Source organism: Ischnura elegans, chromosome 2 (assembly GCF_921293095.1).
Source record: "Ischnura elegans chromosome 2, ioIscEleg1.1, whole genome shotgun sequence".
Classification (NCBI taxonomy): domain Eukaryota; kingdom Metazoa; phylum Arthropoda; class Insecta; order Odonata; family Coenagrionidae; genus Ischnura; species Ischnura elegans.
Window position 1 is genome coordinate 138,380,503 of NC_060247.1, and position 22,286 is coordinate 138,402,788.

The 22,286-nt window shown below is 42.4% G+C and overlaps 1 protein-coding gene across 1 annotated transcript in view; it reads left to right on the top strand.

The window, feature by feature from the left end:
* LOC124154686 (DNA-directed RNA polymerase I subunit RPA2) overlaps positions 1–22,286 on the top strand; it is a 155,598-nt gene that overhangs the window by 109,170 nt on the left and 24,142 nt on the right. The window contains exon 15 of the mRNA XM_046528563.1: positions 22,089–22,190. Coding sequence (XP_046384519.1) covers positions 22,089–22,190 — 102 coding nt within the window. The remainder of the gene's footprint in view (positions 1–22,088; positions 22,191–22,286) is intronic.

Sequence of the window (22,286 nt, forward strand, 5' to 3'; positions counted from 1 at the left end):
AAACCAAGGCCCCTCAGTTCCCCTTGGACTTGCGACCGGGTAGGGGAGGGGGGGAAGATAAGAAGTTTGTGTAAGAGGCGCACCCCCATTTTCGGCTGCAATGTTTGGGAAAAAAGGTGCGCCTCTTACACGTGCTTATACGGTATATGCGGAAGTAAAGTAGCTATGATTTTTAATTCAACTTGAGAAAACTGTCTGGTGAGTGAAGTGGTCTGAGGGAGGGAGGACTGTTGCAAATTGGGAATGGGGTGTGTTTTGTAATATTTGGTCTTGTGTGATTTATTTCAAGCTCTTTGTGTGCTTGTTCAGGGTTGTTACTTGTCAGGGGGTCCGGGAAAATTTAAGGAAAAGGCAGGGAATCTCGTTCATGGCATTGGTGATAATTCATGTCTTTATGAGGTAATAATAATAGTTTTTTTGTGTTCATTGTGCAGAAATGCATTTGGAAAAGAAATCTAAGCATATAAAAAAAAAAAAATTGTATTTAGTTGATTTTGCTCTTCAAAACTGTAATGCAATGGTCTAAAAGAGTGTATGTCTAGGGAAATGAGGATACGTATTTGTCTGGGAATTTGAATTTGGAAAACTTTTGACAACCTGTTTGTGTCTGTACAATGCCTTATTTGCTGGTTTGAGATGGTCAGCATAAGGAATAATAATTGCTGTATAAGGCTCAATGCTCGACTTTAGTACAATTCGCACTTTCGGACGTTGGTCAGTAATTTTTTTAAATGAAGGGAATTGTTGGTAGTTGACTGTAATCTAGGTGATTTATTTGAGAGAGAGACTATAGGCTCCTTCATCAAGAGAAGAAGAAAGCCTTCATTGGAGAGATTTTTCAAAAAAGTTGACTAGACATCATCAAACGGCTTTCAATAAAACTAGTAAGATCTTCTTTTTAATTGTGTTTTTTCGTTTGAGTGCTGTTTAATCCATGTACACCTTCAGAAACGATATTGTGCAAAATATCACCCGAATTCTGTTTGTCTTCTGTCTTTTTTGAATAACATGCGAAATATATGCCATCACGAATGTCGACTTTTGGTGTAAAAATGAAAAGGTGTCCAGAGTGCGGGTTCAACAATTACATTGTGTTATGCTTCTTGATATGTCTTTTTATTTACAATGGGCATGATAAGTGGAATGTCAACTTAAACTCCAAGAGGAAGTTTCACTCGATAGCCAACAGAGTTCTTGTTTTTTTAACTTTTATTTATATTTTCTGCGTATTTTCGAAAGAAATTAGATGATTTGAGGTATTTTATTAAAATGTTATTAAAATTTAGTGAATTGAAATAAAATCCGTGAAATTAAAAAGGTTTTAGTACGTACAGTAAACTCTCGATTATACGAAGCAGGATTTTACGAAGTTTTCGATTATACGAAGTAATGTTGCGGTCCCGGCGAAAAGCCTATGCTAAATACATGGCGCTATTCGATTATACGAAATGTTTTGAAATTACGAACCTCGGCTCGGTCCCCAGGTGCAAATGGCATTCGTTTATATGAACTAAAGGTGAATATTTGTCAACAAAACTAGTTACGCTGGCGTATTTAGCTAAAAAAATCAGCGCTTCCGACTGTGGTCCATCAAAAGTGTGAAATTGTGAATGATAGTGCAACTTTGAAGAGAAAGGGTCTGCCTAAAACCTCACGGTGGGAATTTAGGGGAAGTAGGAGTTCAGTAAAAATATCGCGACTGACGTAATGCCCCTATTTACGTGCCTATTCGTAAACATTGCATCGACAATACTTCGTAGTATAACATGTCAGGAAGGTCGTGCGAGGTATTTCGTACACTCCTAATAAACCCTCTGCACTGCTGTAAACGTACCTGGTACCTTCGCAAGGCAGGCTGCTGTGAACGTACTTCGAAGACTACTTGCCTACTTTTCGCCGAAGCACTTCGAAGGGTCCCTAATCCGGAACCCTTTCCTCGATGAGCTCACCCTCGCTGGCCCCTCTCTTCGACCCTCTGATCGGGGGCCTCCCTCCCCAAAAGTGACCGCTCTGACTGCATTTTGAAAATCTATCAATCAATGCCATCATCAAAAAATAATTGTTTGCATAGCACTTCTGCCAATGAGGCAATCAAGTGCGTCTCTGAACAGTGTTTCTGCGATGAGAAATAACGATTTTGTTAACTTTGCTAAAATGGCCAAGTTAATAAAATTGTTATTTTTCATCGCAGAAACACTGTTCAAAGACGTACTTGATTTCCTCCACTACAATCGCAAATTGCTGGAAATCGGCCGGATTCCCTTTGATAGCGCATCATGAGGATGTTCTCGAGGTTGGTAATTGATACAACGAGCCTACTAGTAATTCTACTGCTATAATATCACGGCTATGGTTGATTCGTTACGTTATACCTTCAGGAAGCTGCAGCGGATAAAATCGCGGAGGAGATTAGAGGCTTAAAAGATGATTTTGAAAAATACTTGGACCAAGCAGGTAGAGCACAGCGCGCAACATTAAATGCTTATATTGCCCTAGACGATGATATCTAGGCTTGCGACAATGCGACGACGGTACCTATGTCGGATGAAGCAGCGGCCGGGACTAGTCATAATAGCAGTGACGACGAAGATGAAAGTGAGGAAGTCATTTCACCAAATAAAATAGAAGTATACGCTGCCCTCCAAACATTAAGGTATTTTGATCTGGCTAACGATTTAGATCCCCAATTTAATTCCCATTTATGCAAGTGAGAAACCATGGTGGAAGCGGCGATGGAGAAGGGCAAAAAGCAAAATAATAACGGATTTTTCTGGGTAATATCTTTTAGTGTATATATTAGCCTTCCTGAATAAACAACTTAAATATCTTAAGTACTGGGCTCTATTTACCACCAACTTGTTTTTCAGGCTACTCGTAATGAAGACGCACTTCTAACTCTAACCATGAATTTTCTTCTCGCGCACCTCCTCGTTCTCCCATGCCGAGAGATCTTTCTTTCCAAAGTCTTTGTTTAATCCCTCCTGCGGCTTTCTGCTAATCTTGCTGACACCCACCTTACGCATCCCAAACCCCTCCTTCCCCAGCATTTCCCATTCACTCCCTCCCTAAGGTGACTGACAAGGAGACTTTGCCTTACTGATGTCAAGAAAGAAGATGAAACCTTTTTTATTTTGAAAGTAGACACTTAGATAGGAATACTGTTGATGGGTTTTGTCCAAATACGCCTGGGTTAGAGAGAAAAAAGCATTTTAAAATAAAAAAAATGGTCATGTTGAATTTAATTTAAAAAATTTTGCCCATTGTTTAACGCCAATTTGGCCGAGTGGTAGCGTGCCGCGCTCGTGCTATGAAAGACCAGGGTTCGAGACTCAGGGAGAGTAAATTTTTTCCAGTCTGCCGCCTCCTCTATTTTTTTGTAATCTGTTCCATCTTCTTCAGATTTGTTCATTTAGGACGTTTTACATTTTTTTACTTGACTGCTTTATGAGAATAAGCCCTAGGCCCGTATCCAGAAACCTCACTACTGCTTGATACGTCATCAGATGATGACGTAGCCGCTGTAGCGGCCGAGCACCGCTACGGGCACCGCTGCAAAAGTCTAGTGAGGTCCATGGCACACTACTCGCTACAAGTAATATGGCCGCCGGGTTTCGTCTGCTTATCGTCTCGCATTTAAAATTCATAATTATTGATGTTTAAAGGGCTATCAGCTCATGATAATTATTTATTATTACTTAAAAAGATAGTAAGAATGCTTCAATAACCATCTTTTATCCTAATGAGTAAATATTTTACCTAATTTAACTACCAATAAATACTGTCAACAATACCGTGATGAAAACTCTTAAGGATTCATCGTTTTATTTGCAATTAACTTCTAAACGGGCCCTGTCATGCCTTGAAAACCATTTATAATTAAATACAAATAAATTAGGGACACAAGAATGTCTCGCCTTGATGCTTTTGAAATACTTTTTTACGAAAAATAACCATTGTCAACGCAACTATGCTGAGACCTCGTCGACTTTGCCATTCTAATAGCTATTAACTTTGGAATAGACCGTGGCCTTCCTTGAAAACCATAAATATTATACATATATAAGTGCCCAAATAAAGTTGCAATCACCAGCTTTGTGTCTCTGATATCCAAAATTTGCGTAAAATACTCAAAGCGACAAAGTCGTCTTCCAGTCAGCTACGTCCATTCTCAGTTACTGCTAGTTTGAATAATTTCAGTTCCGAGCCATTGAAAACCATGTTCAATTACGTGAAAACTTACCTATAATGATTTATGCCGTCACAAAAATTATGAGTTAAAGTTTAAGGAAAGGGTCGATGGAAATGGCATATTGCTTCGCAGTCCGTTTACAATAGCACATGATATTCATCTCATAATGAATGTCACGTAAATCTTTGGACGTTGCAATACAATACATATATCTATTATATTACCTCAAAGTCTAAAATATCCAACTATACCAATGCAATCGACAGTTGTACGAGTATATTTGTCAACCACAATGACGAATTGCGCAAGTGACACCAAGGATTATTCAGCAATAAATACCACCACAAGAATTACTGAGTTCACAAACTTGTATTTATTAACGTCGTAAAACTCACTTTCAATTCAACAAATAAAATGATCACACTTTACAAGAACACTTGTCCAAAAAAAGTACTCACGAAGAAAATCAACATCAACACCACACGTACTGTTACTTCACAAATCTAATTAACACAAATTGCAAATAAAATTGTCCAGGAAATGTTCACACGAAGAAAATCGGGAGCGAAAACACTAACTGTAACTTCACAAATCAAATTACACATACATTGCGGACACAAGAAGTCGGTAATTAGAGCGAAACATCGGCAGCGACGACCCGTACAACTTAATAACGGCACTATTTTAAAAAAATGCTCACTTTCCTTTCATTTCGCATTATCAACAATAATTGTAACAGATGAAAACATTTTATTTAAAAAATCATCAATAAAGTCAGCACCGAAACTAGGGTGTCCTGAACAAAACTTGATGAGGTTACTCTTTTCCGCCTGGTGCATTTTCGGGGTGCGGGGTCTGGGGCATCGGCCGGCTTTCCCCGGCGGCAGAGCCGCCGAGGCCAGCCGGCAATCACCGGCGATCGACACTAGTCGAGACACTTGGTACACGTCGCGAGATTTCTGAACACGAAGATTTATCAGCATGTACCAGCTGGTTCTCAATGATAACTTTGCCGATTTAAAGGGACACTTTTCACGCAATGAACGGAACCAGATTCACAGAAGAAACTTGAAGAACCAAGAAAATCCCATGGAACCGAGAATAAATTCCGTGTGAGATGCCGCATCTCCTAAGACACCTTATTTCCACTAACACCACTAAAAAAGAGAAATTATATCAATAATTTCCATTCAGATTTTAAGCACAAGACAAAAGATTCTCCGCTGAAATTTCACAAATCACGGCCTAATAATGTGCTTACCTTCGTTACGCCATCGTGCCGATTAAATTCAACCTCCACCTTCTTCCATGCCATAGCCTTTAAAGAAAGACTCACAGCATTGGTTTTCTTGCACTCCAATACAACTTTCCTATCAATAATTAGTTTTAAAATCAAACTCTTCTCCTACGCCGAGATTCTTCTTCCAACCCGTTTCCATTTTGCTTACAAACAAAGTCGCGTTGCGATATTCGTTATTCAATTGTCGCCCTTAGTTCCTCTCAAAGCCCGCATAGTAGGGACTCAAAATGTCGCTAAATTCGTCTACGTCATCAATCCAGCCCAAAATTAATGTGGCAACACTGCCCCCACCCATTTGGAGCGTTTTGGAGTAGTGAGGTTTCTGGATACAGCATTCAGCGGTGCGCGCCGCTACAAGCTGAAGCATGGTTTCTGGATACGGCCCCTAAACTGACATTTATGTCGCTAGCTGACCCTTGCTTCGAATTATTTCTTTTGTGCCAAGATTCATCAAATCAGGAGTAATAAAACTGTGGTGCTGGCATCAAAGTGAAGGGAACTCATTTCCAAAGCAAAAGATTTTAAACATATTGTCTCCGGAGAGTTTTCCAGGTTCCATACTGTGGCATCCCACCCCCGTCTCGCCCGGATACCACAATAGAACCGGGGGGAGACGTCGCACAAAAATAAAAAGAAATATACAAATTCGCGAAGATCCCTCCCGCATGGGACCTACGGGACAAAACTATGCCACTCACTTCTCGTAAATCACATAAATAAAAAAAATATTCCCCTTCTGTGAAGATGATTGCGGGTGGGGGGTTCCCGATTCAAACTGATGGGTGACGTTCGGGCGCTGATGCACTCGTCCAACACGCATTTACGGAAGGAAAACGGACGGGGCGAAAGGAAGGACGAAGGATATTTTCAATGGGGTGACCCGTGGAGGAATCAGAACAAAAACACTCTCTCAAACACTTTCAATTAAACAAAATATAATTCACACAAATAAGGTTGCATATGACAAAAAAAAACAAAAGGAACCCTCTTATACGCTAATGAAATATGAATTGGTGAAAGCCACTTATGAAACATCAATGATAAATAAATAAAAAAAAACAACAACAATATAACTTGGTTTCTAGATGAAAATCAATATAGAAAATGATGACAACAGAGTAAAGTTCGGTGGTGAACACGTAAATATGATACAAATTCAATGATTTCTTGACTGGGGAGGTAAATGATAGTCCATCCCGACGAATGTAAATTTGGGTGCGAACGTTAATTGTACTTGGTGATTAATTTCACTTTCACTAATGTAACGGGTGCGTTCCGTGACTGTTTGTCTTAACTTGGCTTGGCAGGAGACACGAGGGGGCTTTGGGGGGGGGGATAGCTGCAATCTTACTTTATCGTAGTCCGAGTTTGGACCAGGTTGGATCCAACAAACTCTCGTTCCATTTACTGCACTCCTTTCTCCCTTGTTGGAGGAAGCTGCATCCGGAACGGAGGTAATGCGTCCTCTTCAGCTGGTCCTTTGCTCCTTCGGACAGGGGGGGATTCTTCTTCCAGATCAATCTTTCTGAAATAATGTTTGGGCCCCTTGTCTCCTCCTGCCGTGCGTCGCACTGATTTCGGGCATAGGCTCCGCCCGACAGTCACTTAGGAATTCCCTAGGTTCTCTTATGCGCACCACCTTTTATTATACCTCAACTTATGGTGGGGGTAATGCACAATGAAGAAAGGGAGGAGTAACACGCCACTCACTCAGGGAAAACCCGAGCTCCCCTCCTCCCACACACACACACTCACACACAACCATACAAAAATCGGCGAAAACACATTCATCCCCTCTTACTCATCCACACCTTCCTCCACGGGCCATGGTCTGGGGGTGGGGTTTTGGGAAAGGTCGTGGAAAGAGCGGGTAAACTGGTAGGGAAGAAAATGCGCCGAGTAGAAATGCACTGTAATGGGGCTTGAACCATTACAATACGGGAGAAAGATATACAATCAGGGGGAAGGAAACTCGACAAGCTTGAAATGATCGACAGATGGGTATACGTTCGCTTTGTTGAAGCCAGGAACAGGAATGAGCCAGTGATTACTCGGACTTTACAAGAATATGCTATTTCAGCACATATCTCCAGGATTTGAATCCTCTGCCAGTGCTTCATGGGTTGCATCTTTCAAGAAGAGACACCGAATTGCGCAACGTAAAATAACAAAATACGTGTCAGCGGGCGAGGAAGCGTGTGCTGAAGAAATATTGCAATCAGCAATGGCGTTTCAGAAGCAAGCAAAAAGCTCAATCTCCAAATGCAATAGATTTTGTAATTAATACAAAGCAGACCGGGTGTCCGTAGAGGTGGATATAAAGAGAACGCTCTCCAAGACAGGAGAGAATATTGTTCAGGTGGCTCTCGGGAGCGTGATCAAAGTAATACACTCATATACGCCGCAGAATGCTATTACGGCCTCAGGAAAGCTGCTTCCTAAAGTTTTTATTGTGCATGCCAGAATCTGGTGGTGATTTTGGTCTGCGAGTGAGCGAAGGAACTGGAGAGTGAATTTTTAAATGTTTCTGTTGTGTATTCTAAATCTGGAAAACTTACGACTGGGTTGTATTTCAAGTTTTTAAAAATGTTCTCCGGCCATATGTTAGAGAACAATACATTTTTATTGCTTATTGAATCGTGGGGGACAAAAAAATAGTGCCATTTATGATGAACTATTTATCGACGAGGAAGGAGAACCGATATGCAGCATAAAAACTATACCTCGGAAGTGCACATCCGTAAGCCAACCGTGCGATGTATATTTTTACAGGCAAGTGTGAGGTAAAGGGGTTATTAGGAGAGGTAGCATGGATTTTCAAAGCACACACGGAAACACTTTCACTTAGATGCAACTAGAACTTTAATATCGGCTAGATACAGCAACTCGTGTGGTTCTTCCCTAGCAAAACCTGCACCGTCTCTCTACACTCCCGTCACCCATACATATTATGCGCGACTGGCTGCACGTTACTATCCCAACTGGCACGTCCGTCCGAGTTCCTCGGCATCCTGCCGAGGGGCAGCACCTCCCGGACCGTCTCGTACAGCCGTAGGATGACAGTCGGCCTTTCCTGATTTCAGGGCCGTCCTCGGCCCGATCTTGCGGTTGGCTGACCTCTTCTTCTACAGCATCGGATTCCTCTTGAATCTGCTCGTTGGCTCCCTGGTCTCCGAGGCTGCATGGGGGTGGGTTGTCATCTTCTTCTACAGCATCGGGGTCCTCTTGAATCTGCTCATGGGCTCCCTGGTCTCCGAGGCTGCATGGGGGTGGGTTGTCATCTTCTTCTACAGCATCGGGGTCCTCTTGAATCTGCTCGTGGGCTCCCTGGTCTCCGAGGCTGCATGGGGGTGGGTTGTCATCTTCCTCTACAGCATCGGGGTCGTAGTCTTGTGGGGGTTGGCACCATGGTTTCATTCGATCTGCACAAAAGACCGAATGAAACCTCCTCTGGGTTCTGGCTGCTCCTGGGATGTCTGTCAGCAAATATCTATCCCTGGGGAATACCTTCTCCACCCTGTATGCTCCCTTAAATTTGGGTGCTAGCTTTCGAGACGTTCCCGTCGCCTGGGCTTCTCGCTCGACTAACACTAACTCTCCCCGCACGTATTTTCTTGGCTCCTTGTGAGCTTCGTCAAACCTTTTCTTCTGCCTCTCCTGACATGTTACCATCCTGCCTAAAGCTTCCTTCCTAACCTCCTCTATCACTTCTTTGCTCACTTCATGTTCATCTTCCTGCAATGTCACTACAACTCGGTTCCTTAACGCATTCCGCGGGCGGTACGCGAACAACAGAACATGTGGACTGGCTCCCACTGTCTTGTTCTTCATCGAGTTCATGGCAAATTGAATGTCTTTCAAGCGCCCATCCCAATCACTTCCATCCTCCGTTGAATTCGACATATTCGATGGTCTCTTACTACATAATCAGTGTGCACTTGCTTATCCTCGTTTGTCTGTGCTGGCTTTTTCAATGTCGCATGTATTTTCTGGAGACTCGGATCTTGCAGCTGCATGGTCAACAGCCAATCCTCCTGCTGAATTCTGGTGGTGAATATTTTTGAGTCGACCATCTCAGGTTCTACCGCCTTCCCCACCGGGTTTCTGCTGAGGGCGTCTACGTGACTCATGCTCCTGCCTGGTCGGTATTCGATTTCGAAGTCGTACTCCTGTAGTCTCAACCACCACCTGGCGATTCTTGGCAACAGCTCCTTCTTAGTCATCGCCGTCTTTAATGCATTACAATCCGTTACTACCTTGAACATTCGATCCAACAAGTACATCCTGAATTTGTCAACTGACTCTACTACCGCTAAGGCTTTGAGTTCGTAGCTGTGATAGGATTTCTCTGCATCCGTTGTTAGTCGGCTGTAGTACGCCACAGGTCTCAATGGTCCCTCATTTTGCGATTGCATAAGAATGCCTGCTAATCCATGTTTGCTGGCGTCTGTGTGAACTTCATGCTTTGCACTCACATCAAAAAGCGTCAGCATAGGTCTTTCGACCAGTCTTGCCTTGAGTTCTTGGAATGCCACCTCTTGTTCCTCATTCCACTTGAACTCCACTCCATTCTTTGTCAATTTTGTCAACGGTTGGCTAATCGCAGCAAATCTTGGCACAAACCTTCTAAAGAACCCGGCCAATCCAATGAATTGCCTGATTTCGTGGACATTTTCCGGTCGCTTGAACTCTCTCACGGCTCGAATCTTTCGTTCGCCTGGTTTTATTCCATCTGCGTTTATCTCGAACCCCAAATAGTCTACGCGCTCCTTGAAGAATTCGCATTTCGCCAACTTCAATGTTAGTCCTGTCTCTTTGAGTGCTTCTAGAAATCTTTCAAGCTTCTCAAGTCCTTCCTTCACGGTTCTGCTCAGTATCAGAACATCATCCATATATATCAACACATCCCCTGGTTTTGTGTTCCTGATAACTTGCCTCATCGCCCGATTAAACACGGCTGGTGCGTTTACCAGACCAAAGGGCATACTGTTGAACTCGAACAACCCTCCCGGCGTCACAAACGCTGTAAGATGCCTTGACTGAGGCGCCACTGGTATCTGATGGTAACCCGACGCGAAGTCTAAAGTGGAAAAATAACGGTTTCCCGCGAGGCTGTCCAACTGCTCATCAATCGCCGGCATGGGAAACTTCTCCTTCCGGGTCTTCTGGTTCAGCCCTCTGTAGTCAATGCATAATCTGTCCTCTCCATTTGCCTTTTTCACCAACAGAGCCGGGCTAGCATATTCTGATGTAGAAGCTTGGACTATTCCAATCCTCATCAGCTCCTCCACCGCTTTTTGCATGCTCTCTCTTTTTGCGTAAGGCAGACGATACGGACGTGACGTCAGGGGTTTTTCGTCATTCAAGTCAATGCTGAAGCTGGTGAAGTTCGCCTTGCCTAACTCGCTTAAGTTTTAAGCAAAACATCCCCTGAATTTATTTACGAGGTCGCATAGTGCCCCTTCATCTTGCGTCGTCAGGTTCTCGTTCATGTCTATCTCGTCTTTCTGGATCCGTGACTCCTCTTCCACCTTCTGCACTTGAGAATTCTTTCTTTTACTAAGGTCAGCGTTTTCTCTGGAAATGGTGAGTCTCCCAAACTCCTTTTCGACCCGAATTCCTGGTTGGTCTAAGGCACTCCGCCCTACAATGATAGCATCCTCCTGAGAATTTTCTGGGACAATTAAAACCTCTACTTCCACATTCACATCGTCTACTTTCAAGATCATTCGTTTCGTGCCAATAGCTTCACAACTCCCTGATCCAAACCCAACTAAACGCTTTTGGCTCGCCTCATATTCGACTCCTATTTCTTGTGCAACGTCTCTTCTCAGGGTGACAACATCGCTTCCTAAATCAACGAAGCCAACCACCCTGTCGTCGTTTATCTCTATCCACTTGTGGTACTCGTCCTTTATGATGCAATTGGGTCGTGTGATTTTCCTAACGTTCCACTTTTTCTCATTCTGGGTCGTTCTCGGTGTTGCCTGCAAACAATATTTCTGCATATGTCCCGTCTGCTTGCACCGGTAACAAATTCTCTCACGGGCAGCTACTCGGCACTCCCTAGCGAGGTGCCCCTCTTTTCCACAATTGAAACAAACGCCCTGGGTATGCATCCTTTCGCCCCTCACTTCCTTGACTTGAGCCCTCTTGTCAATGGTCACAGGAGGTCGATTGTGAAGTTTGCCCCACCTCCCAATTTGGCCCTATCAGTGACACTCTCGTATCGTCTTATCTTGCGTAATAGTCCTTCTACATCTTCAAAGTCACACATAGTCAGCAGCTTCACTAGTTCCTTATCCCACATGCCATTTAGAATGTACTTGATAAGGGAGGCTTCATTTACTTCACCACGCCTAGCGATAGTCTTCATCGCGTAAACATATGACTCATGCGTCTCGCCACGCTGCATTCTTCTCTTTGTAAGACTCAAGTGCACGTCGGCTTGGTCCTCCACTGATGGGAAACAATATAATAGTCCTTTTTTGAACGCCTCCCAAGAGTGTACTTCCTCGGCTACGCTATTCAGCCATAGTTTCGCCGCTCCGCGTAACTTACTAACGGATTGGGCTAACAACATCGACTCGTCCCATCCGTAGGCTGATGCAATGCTCTCTACTCGCCTGACCCACTGTACCGCTGTGAACCCCAGGGTTAGCGAAGGTTCAAACTCCGGCAATAATTGCTCTGCTATTTCTCGATAACCCACCATACTTTTCTCAAGAACTAACGATTGCCCATTTAAAAGCTCTCGTTCACGTTCTAGAAGTTTCCTTTCTCTCTCTAACAATTCTCTCTCGTGTTGCAAGAGCGCTTGTTCCCTCTCCGCTGCGATTCTAAGGACGCCACTCTCTCCGACAGGATTCCGCCAATTTCCCAACGACGGTTCTCTGCCCTTCGTAGGCCACGCGACAGTAGCCTCGCGCGGTTGCTCACCGGGACCTCTTGCCTGTATATCCTCCTTAGCTTTGTCTCTCGCGGCATACGGCGTCGACGCAGGCAGAACCCACTTAGCGGTAGCCTCTCGGTGCATCTCACTACGCTCCCTGGCCACGCCGGCCTCGCTCTCCTGCTCTCGACATGTTCCCGCCAATTCGGTCGCGTCCCTTCCTTCCGCAGAATGGACCCCATTGAAGCTACCTACGCGACACTCGCCGTCCCACGACGCATTTGTCGGACTGGTCATTGCTACGACTAGAACCACACTCTCTCACCTTACTCGGTCCGCACTGGGGTTTTTGATGTTCTATCTATTGATGGCTGGATGTGCACGAACAACTCCACCGCAGCTCGCTGGTCAATCCCACTTCTGAACTGTGAGGTAAAGGGGTTATTAGGAGAGGTAGCATGGATTTTCAGAGCACACACGGAAACACTTTCACTTAGATGCAACTAGAACTTTAATATCGGCTAGATACAGCAACTCGTGTGGTTCTTCCCTAGCAAAACCTGCACCGTCTCTCTACACTCCCGTCACCCACACACATTCTGCGCGACTGGCTGCGCGTTACTATCCCAACTGGCACGTCCGTCCGAGTTCCTCGGCGTCCCGCCGAGGGGCAGCACCTCCCGGACCGTCTCGTACAGCCGTAGGATGACACAAGTAAAGCAGTTTATTGCACGAAACCAGAACTGCACCTTCCTCCTTCAAGGGAAAAGAGAGATTTCCTCACGTGGGAATTGAATAAGAATCCATTCAATCGTGAATCATCAGTTGTCCTAACTAGCGTTCAATGATATGCTGAGGTATGCATGGTATGCCTCGAAGTTAGTAGAGAATTGAATTGTTTAAAAAACTAAAGGGAAATATGTTTCCCTGAAGATTTGAAGAAACGCAAGTGCGAACGCTCATGTAGCAGTTTTATAGAATGAGCATGGTGCTTTTCAATTGATTACTTTTCTTGTTTTTATTACAATTATCATCCTAATTCCTGTAAAGAGGGGAAATAATAAATAAATAATGAAAAATTGGAGAAGGCAGTGTCAATGTCCGATTCTACATTTTTATATATTTGTGCCTTATATTATGGAGGTATTTCCTCCAATCCATGGTCCTTTATGCAACAGAGATTTCTCGCGGGCATAAGGTACAATGAAAGCAAGAGAAAACTGAATAATATCGTGCTGCGGGAAAAAGCAAAGGAAGTGGAGGAAAATGGGAGTCTGGGGTGGCCATGGAAAAAGAAAAGGGAAGGGACGAGCCGATAAGCGAAACTAAAAACAGTACGATCATATGGACATTGACCTCAACAAGTGCGGGCCATGAACAAATTTTAAGTTGGCAGAGTAGTATATTCCAGGTAATTAAAAATTCACAGGTATCGACAATTCGTACCCCAGCTTATACAGCTTGTTTGAAATCTCTTGGCACCGAAATACGTGGAAATATGTACGGACTCTGACAATGAGAGGAGAGTAGGTTTGTGGGAGGAAAGCATACCTCGCCCTTGGCACAAAAGAAATAATTCGAAGCAAGGGTTAGCTAGCGACATAATTGTCAGTTTAGGGCTTATTCTCATAAAGCAGTCAAGTAAAAAAAAGTAAAACGTCCTAAATGAACAAATCTGAAGAAGATGGAACAGATTACAAAAAAATGGAGGAGGCGGCAGACTGGAAAAAAATTACTCTCTCCGAGTCTCGAACCCTGGTCTTTCACAGCAAGAGCGCGGCACGCTACCACTTGGCCAAATCGGCGTTAAACAATGGGCGAAATTTTTTAAATTAAATTCAACGTGACCATATTTTTAAATTTTAAAATGCTTTTTTCTCTCAAACCCGGGCGTATTTGGACAAAACCCTTCAACAGTATTCCTATCTAAGTGTCTACAGTAAAACTTCGATTTTACGCACTTTGATTTTACATCAAGTCTCGTTTTTACGCAGGGACACTCAAGTCTGGCTGGAAAGCATAGAGAATTGCAATGGTGAAACTTCGATTTTACATCTTTTCTTGATTTTACGCAGTTTTTCGATTTTGCGCAACATAACCCCAGCCCCAAAGAGGGCGCTAATCTTGATTTTACACAGTTGTCTTTCGACTTGTTTTGAAAATCGACTGGAGCAATATGAAGTTAGGTTATTATTTCGTCTCAATGAGTTGCAAAAATAAATACAGGAACGGTTGAAGTGACGTCGCGCTATTGAGCGTGAAACTAAAAACATCGCGAATCTAATTATTGCTTCCCCGTGCACCCTCTCAGTAATATTTCAGGCTCCTTTACGAACGTGTATGTCTCTCTTAGTTCAAGTTCGCCGTAGAAGGATATCGAAACCTAAAACGCCTAAAACACACGGCAACCGCCGTGTATGCGTAACTACTTTTGATTAAGACAGATGATCGCCGGAGGTATTAACATTATCACCTTTCGTTTATTATTCGACTTATTGATCGACGCTGTTTATAACATATTTATTGTAATTACAGTAGATGGTCGTTAATCCGGAATTATGAACCACAGAATATCTATCCCCAACAGAAGGTTTTCTAGAATTTTGCCAACGCAATGTTTTCCGTCGCCCCAGCGAAATAACCACGAAATGAGTCGTTAAAAATCCTCCCGTGCCAAAATTTTGGCTTCCAAGGTGATCCAAAAAAGGTTGTCGTACCTACTTCTAGTATGGACGTAAGTCGATGGTGATTCAACACGATGGTAAAAGCAGCTTGCGTTGTCTCATTCCGCGGGCTAACCCCACATCTGCGGGACGAATGGAGGCGAGGGAAAGTTGCTTGTGCGGCACGCTTATCAGAACTGACTCAACTTGTATCTCATTGTCAGTGGGTTTAAATTAAACATGGTTTGAACTTGATTTGCTATTAGCTTAACACCACTGGGTGGCAAGCGTTTATTTTTAACGGAACGGGAGTTTATGCCCTCGGAGAATACTCGCATCGTCAATCGTCATGTAATCATTGAGGTCAAATTCAAGACGTGAGTGATAAGGCAGTCCCTTTAAACTCAAGAATGGCAAAGTACCATTAAATCGAAATGCAAAAAGTGTCCGGTGTTGTTATCAGATATGGGGAAGCAAAATATTACGTGAAGATGAGTCACACGGCTTGCGAGTCCAAGTTCACGGCGCTGAATTCACGGAAGAATGCCGACAGAGAAGCTATATCCGGTAGATTCAATCTTTTAACCCTTTCACTGCTGTGGACGTACCTAGTACGTCCGCACGACAGACTGCTGTGGACGTACTTTTTCTTCCTCCCTGCCATGCGGTCAGCACTTTCGCCGAAGCACTTCAAAGGGTCGCTAATCCGTGACCCTATCCTCGACCAGCTCACACACGCAGGACCGTCTCCTCGACCCTACGAGCAGGCAGCCTACCTCCCGAAAAGTGACCGCTCTGACTGCAATTTGAAAATCAATCACTCAATACGATCGTCAAAAACTTATTGTTTTCATCGCACTCCTGCCGATCATGCAATCAAGTACGTCTTTGAACCGTGTTTCTGCGATGAAAAATAACGGTATTGTTAACTTCGCTAAAATGGCCATTTTTCCGATTGTCCGTAGCCACGTTTCTAGAAAAGTTAACAAAATCGTTATTTTTCATCGTAGAAACACGGTTAAAAGACATGCTTGATTGCTTGATTGGCAGGATTGCGATGAAAACAATCATTTTTTGATGATTGGATTGAGTGATTGATTTTCAAATTGCAGTCAGAGCGGTCATTTTTCGGGAGGTAGGCCCCCTGCTGGGAGGGTCGAAGAGACGGTCCTGCGTGGGTGAGCTCGTCAAGGATAGGGCCGCGGATTAGCGACCCTTCGGAGGGTGTACCACACCCATCCTGGAAGTACCTGCTCCATGGGCCCAGGAAACGCATTTTAACATTTTCGCCGCATGTGAGGAGTAGGTTTTCGGAGATTGAACAGCAGCGAAAGGGTTAATGCCAAAATTTCATGGGAAAATACTTTTTTAATGAGTAAAAATTATAAAGTGGGAAAATTGTTCCGAACTATTAATCATTTTTTTACTCATCACTGGCGGCATGACGGTAGTTGCGCAGTTATTTAAATAGCTCACATTAAAAAAAGTGATCTAAACACTGGAAAAATCTGAATTTCCGAATATCCCGGGTCCTGTGTGCTCCGTATTATCTATGGTATGCTACTTGGAAGGAGGTTACTGACACCTGGGGTCATTAGCGCCATGAAGCATGGGTTGGGTGGATAGGAACCCTATGTTGGCATTAGCCAGGTTGTAATGATAAGCTCAAAAGGGACCAGGACTAAACGTCCCATTTGATGGACAGAGTGGTGCACTGGAAGTGCCCTCCACATTGCACTCGAGTAGGGATAGGATATCTCTGATAAGTTTCTGCTACTGCCAGGACTTGAACCCAAGCCCACAGGGTGTAAAGCCTTTGTGATATATTGGGGAAATTTTGCTCCCTGTTAATGGGGTTAATTTAGATGACTACCGTCAGATATCTTATTTCTTCAATACCCAATCTTTGCTTGTCTGCAGGTGGTTAAATGGAAATCCTGAAAACTGTTTTTAATGAGAATATTTTCAAAAATTAGCTTCTCTGCGAGCATTTAGTATCACCATTCCGAAATTTCTCCTGGGTAACAGAAGTAATCTTAGTGCCAAAAATGCTGGCAATTCAACCATTTTGTTCAACCATGGGAAACATTGTTCAGGAATGCAACGTTGTTTCTCTTAAGGTAACACATCATCTGTGGTGTTGCTGGTGAGTAAATAAGATTATTAGGCTTCATTTCCTTGCCTCGAAATGAGTAATTGAATCCGGGAAACATATATATCATGCAATTGAAAAGGACTTCATGCTCATTTACTGTAAAAGCTCACATATGAGACTTTTTCTGGTTCCGGTTCTGGCTTAAATCAGAACTATATGTACAAAAAGGTAGGAATAAGCCTTCAAAAAATAATGAACAAGTGTTATCCTGAAAACTATACTACTCCTCAATACAAACTCTTGATTTTACACACTTTGATTTTACACAGTGCCCATATTTTGGTCCCTCCAACTGCTTAATATCAAAGTTTTACTGTATTTTCAAATAAAAAAGGTTTCATCTTCTTTCTTGACATCAGTTAGGCAAAGTCTCCTTGTAAGCTTGAGTGCGTCGTAGAAAAATACGCCCCCCAAACGTAGACTGAGGCAGAGCTGAAGGCCCTTTCCCCACCCTACTTTCTCCTGCCCCTTCACCCCTCGTTATGCTGACCACACTTCTTTCCTCATCCCACTCTTATTCACCCCACCCACTGGGAACGTTCTCCGACTGTGGAGAAGGGCATGGTTCATCTTTACCTGCAACGGGGGTAAGTTTTTAACCGGAGGGGCTGAAGAATTATGTTCCACTATCGGGGAAATGGTGCCGTGCTTATAATTGGCTCTCTTCTTCTCTGCTGCCTTTTCAATTTAAATTATTTTCTTTGCTCTTTCCACACAATATTTATTTACGATTATGGCACGACTATTTTTTAGTGCTAAAACTAAGAAAATCTTTTCTCTACGTCAATGATCCTTTGCATAACTTTCAATATGGCGGAGAAAGGGACACGAAAACTAAATGAGGTGAAGGTACAGGTTTTTGCCTGTCATTTTTGGGAATTCACGTAAGTGAACCAATACTTCACACACGTTGAGAAATGATGAAACGTCTCTTGTAGGAAAACAATCAATGTGGATAATAACAATCAATGTGGAAGATGTTTCTCCTGTCGTTTTCCGGTTGGAACCTTGCTCCTGTCGGCATAAAAGAAGAGAGACATACTATATGAACATAGCACTTCACACCCAGTATGAAGAATATGGTCCTGATGAAGAATAAAGTCTTTCATAGCAACATCTGCAAAGATGATGGAGCACAGTAGCCGGGCGGAAAACTCAAGCAGAATTTACTTCAAATATTCGCCAGAAGATAATTATATCCTACGTAATTTATGATCATAACTGAATCTCAATGAAAATAACTAATTGAAAAGATAGCACATTCAGCTGAAAATACGGAGTACCTAACTCGAAATATTAACTTACGAAGGTTATTTTGGAAACGGGTTAAGGCCCTCGTTTTTCTTTTTTTTTTTCTCGTCCCTCAGCGATAGAGGGCGACATAAATGGCGGTTAGGCCCTTAGAGTATGGTTAGGCCGGCTGCCGCTAATATTTCCGTGGATGCTGGAAACAAATATCTATCTTACGCTTACTTAATAGTTTCTATTCGCTCCTAACCACAAATTTATAACATTAAATTCTTATAATAAACTTTGCAATTCATTATTTGATTACGTTTTCTAAACTGGTCGGGAATTTCTTAAGCGATCGTTGATATTGAAGTATGTACAAGAAATGGGAATTTTATGTGGGTATAATTATTTAACGATCTTTCACAGCATAAATCGATAACAAAAAGCCTTTTCTAAGAATTCCACCGTGAATAACCACCGAAAACATTTAAATAAGGCCACTGAAGATAAAAAAGGGCGAAGGAAACAAAAGCGAATATTTTTTCGTGACTTATTAAAAAGGTTTGAAATAGGGAAGTACACTAGTGTTTCAAATGCACCAAACACATTTTTTAAATTAAAGTTCAGAATAACATAATGTGGTAAAACCACCGTTTAAACCCTAATAGTGAATACTTGATTCGAGATGACCGTCCGAAATATGGAAAAATTCAAAGGCCGCTAAAACGGGTGTCCATGTTGAATATTGGCCGTGACGTCACAAGGCAGTAGCAGAAGGCAGCTTCTACGCCGTTTAGTTCTACCACTGTTATTGCATAGAAAAATTACTGAATTTGAGGGTATCCGTTTTTTGCTGCCATAAAATATCTTCAGAATATATATGTGGCTGCTTCTCTTTTGAGTACATGACTTCATCATGCGTAATATATATTCATTTACGTGTCAACTTCAAGTTTGGAAAGAGTAGTGCGAATAGTACATTGAATATTTAATAAATAGATGATGGTATTTATTTTTCGCTGGGTGTATTTTGGCACAATGCCGTTTATCATGCCAAAACTTTTTTGAAAGAACTGAGTCAAACTAATAAACCTATTTCAGACGTTTGCTGCAAGACTTATTCGTTGCGTATGTATTCACGCCGGCCGAAACGTTCGCCCTTCGCAACTAGAATCATGGGATGTTAGCCGTATTTCCGTGCTGGCTGGTTGTTGCAATGGTTCGCTGTCCAGGATGGGTTCAAGAAAAGTTAATCTTGGTTGGGAGAAGGAAAATTCCAACGATTTATAAATGGTATACCAAACTTTGATGTATTTATGGTCACTGAATTTTTGAAAAAGGAGGAAAGGTTCAACGCTCCATAGAAATGCGAGGCGTTAAGGCTAACAAGGGGAGACCACGTACCTTGCTCCGTCTATTTCAATTAGGGCCTAAGTTAGGCTGTAATTAATTAATTTTCATGCTGTAATTTTCACAAGTGATATATGAATTGAAAATATATTCACGACACGGGTTAGGTGGGGTAGTGGTAGCGTGTACCTCTCCCACCCTGAGGACCAGAGTTCAAGTCTACGTCATGGCAGTATATTTGTTGTCTTCATTGTGATCATACGGCGTCAAGTTTATCATTAATTTTAATTGCAGCAATAACAAACGTGAGAAAATTTTTTTTGTCATCATAATGGCGTTTAGGTATTTTAGCAGTGTCATTACAAACTCAGAGATACGACGACTACAAGAGTTGGTGTGCGCTAAAATGTTACTCTTTTCTTTGCTTATACTGACCAACTTCCACATTAAAAATGAAAACCACTCTTGCAAGAACACATATCATTAAAGGCTCGCGGCAAGCAACAATGTGCGTACAAACTTAATTAATAAGAACACAAGACGAATATAAAATGTCATATATCTCGAACACTTGTAATTCACATTACTCCAAAGGGAGTTTACTTACTCAGTACCTACCTCAGTACCTAGTACTCAGTACCTACCAGTTTATCTCAGTAGCAGTGCTAAAAGAACCATTCCGAAATATATTTTCAATTAACAAATAGGATGAAATAAAAGTTGATAACCCTGGACCGGGCGAGCTGGCGTATATAATGCGTCAATCTTTGAAAACCTCTCTGAAAAGGATTTCAACATCGCACGTATATTCCGGGCTAGATTGGTCTCGTGTATTCCTACAATGTACTTGGACTGCCTATATTGCGAGTTTTCAAAGTTCGAGATATTGTAGCTAATTTTTTAGATCAGCAAGATGAACCCGTCACCAGTGGAGTATAAATTACGCCGCGCGACCTGCCGTGTACCTTTATATCTGTATCACCTATAAATGTACTAATTTCAACCAATAAAGATTAACTTTAACAAATATCGTTTATTATCATACATGCACATGTCATGGGCAAAGTACGCATTTTGCCCGGTTGTGTAAAATAACAGTCGCGCCATAATTCTTTAACCAAACTACTTTCAGTTTATACATTACATGGGTCTACGCGGAAGATGCTATATTTTGACTCAACACACTTTCTGATATGAGTGAGGTACCTATTAAGTAAATTATTATAATATAAATATCAATTTGATCTTATAATATCTTCAAATGATCTTCAAAACAGAATATCATCGATAGGTAAGAGTCAGGAGCAGCCTTGAACCATTTATTCCGTATTGCTTGTGCTTAAGGCACGGGAATGAATATCTTCTCCAGGCTTTTGTTTCGACGTCGAGTTGAAATTTGGAACAAAAAATCATTTATAATTCTTTTTTGAATTCATGTTTTCCGTACTAGCCTACAGTTTTAGGAAGCAAACTCCACCGATTCCCGGAAACTCTCGCTGCGCTAAAGAAGACGATGGAATACAGCGATACTCCACTGTTGACTACTGCCTTGTGACGTCACATTTCAATCAAGATGGAGGCACTGTGTTTCAGCGCAACATGAAATTTTCCGACTTTCAAAACGTTTTAAAGTGCATACCCCAGATGCAGGAAATAAAAGTGACATTACTAATGTTTCTTTTTTGGGCTATACTTTCAAATTCAGCAATAAAAAAAAATTAGTGCACTTCCCTATTACGAAACTCGATTTAATGAAGTGCCAATTTTCCGGTCCCACTGACCTCGTATAATCGAGAGTTTACTGTATATTCTGCTCTTTTGGAACGTAACCCCTAATTAGTAAGGAAGTCAATGGTTCGGCTTTCGTACATTCGAATTTTGTACGTACAAATTTTCGGGAATGCATTGTGTGCGAAAGTCAGGGACCGCCTGTATTTAACATTGCGGGGGGTAAGTGTGGTTACAATCGGAATGTCATGGATCGTATTCTCATTTAACACCATACGTGAAGTACGCTAGTCAATGGGCAGCTGCCCCCACTGCGTTCATTATCCACTTGCCTGCAATACCTCCACCCACCACTTTGCTCCATGATAAAAGTTATTTTCTTTTGTTGATGCCACCCCGGCGTCATGCTCAAAGGTGAGGCGAGGGAGTTTAAAGATATGTTTGCCTGGTGAGGGAGGTGTTGACGATATTACGTGGAGGGGAAGGCAGGGAGGCCCTTTCTACTTTAACCTGTGAGTGTGACATGATGTCCAGCATCTTGGGTTTTACTTTTAATTGCATAATTTCCATCTCTGTAGGGGTATGACATGGAAGATGCAATGGTCATCAACAAAGCATCTATCGACCGAGGATTTGCTCATGGGTCCATCATCAAGGTGGAATATGCTGAAATTGAAACGGTGAGCAGTAACAATTTAATCCAAATATAGTGAAAATTGATTTAAAATAAGTTCAAGTATTATTATTTCTTATTTTTGACAACCCAGGTGTTGGAT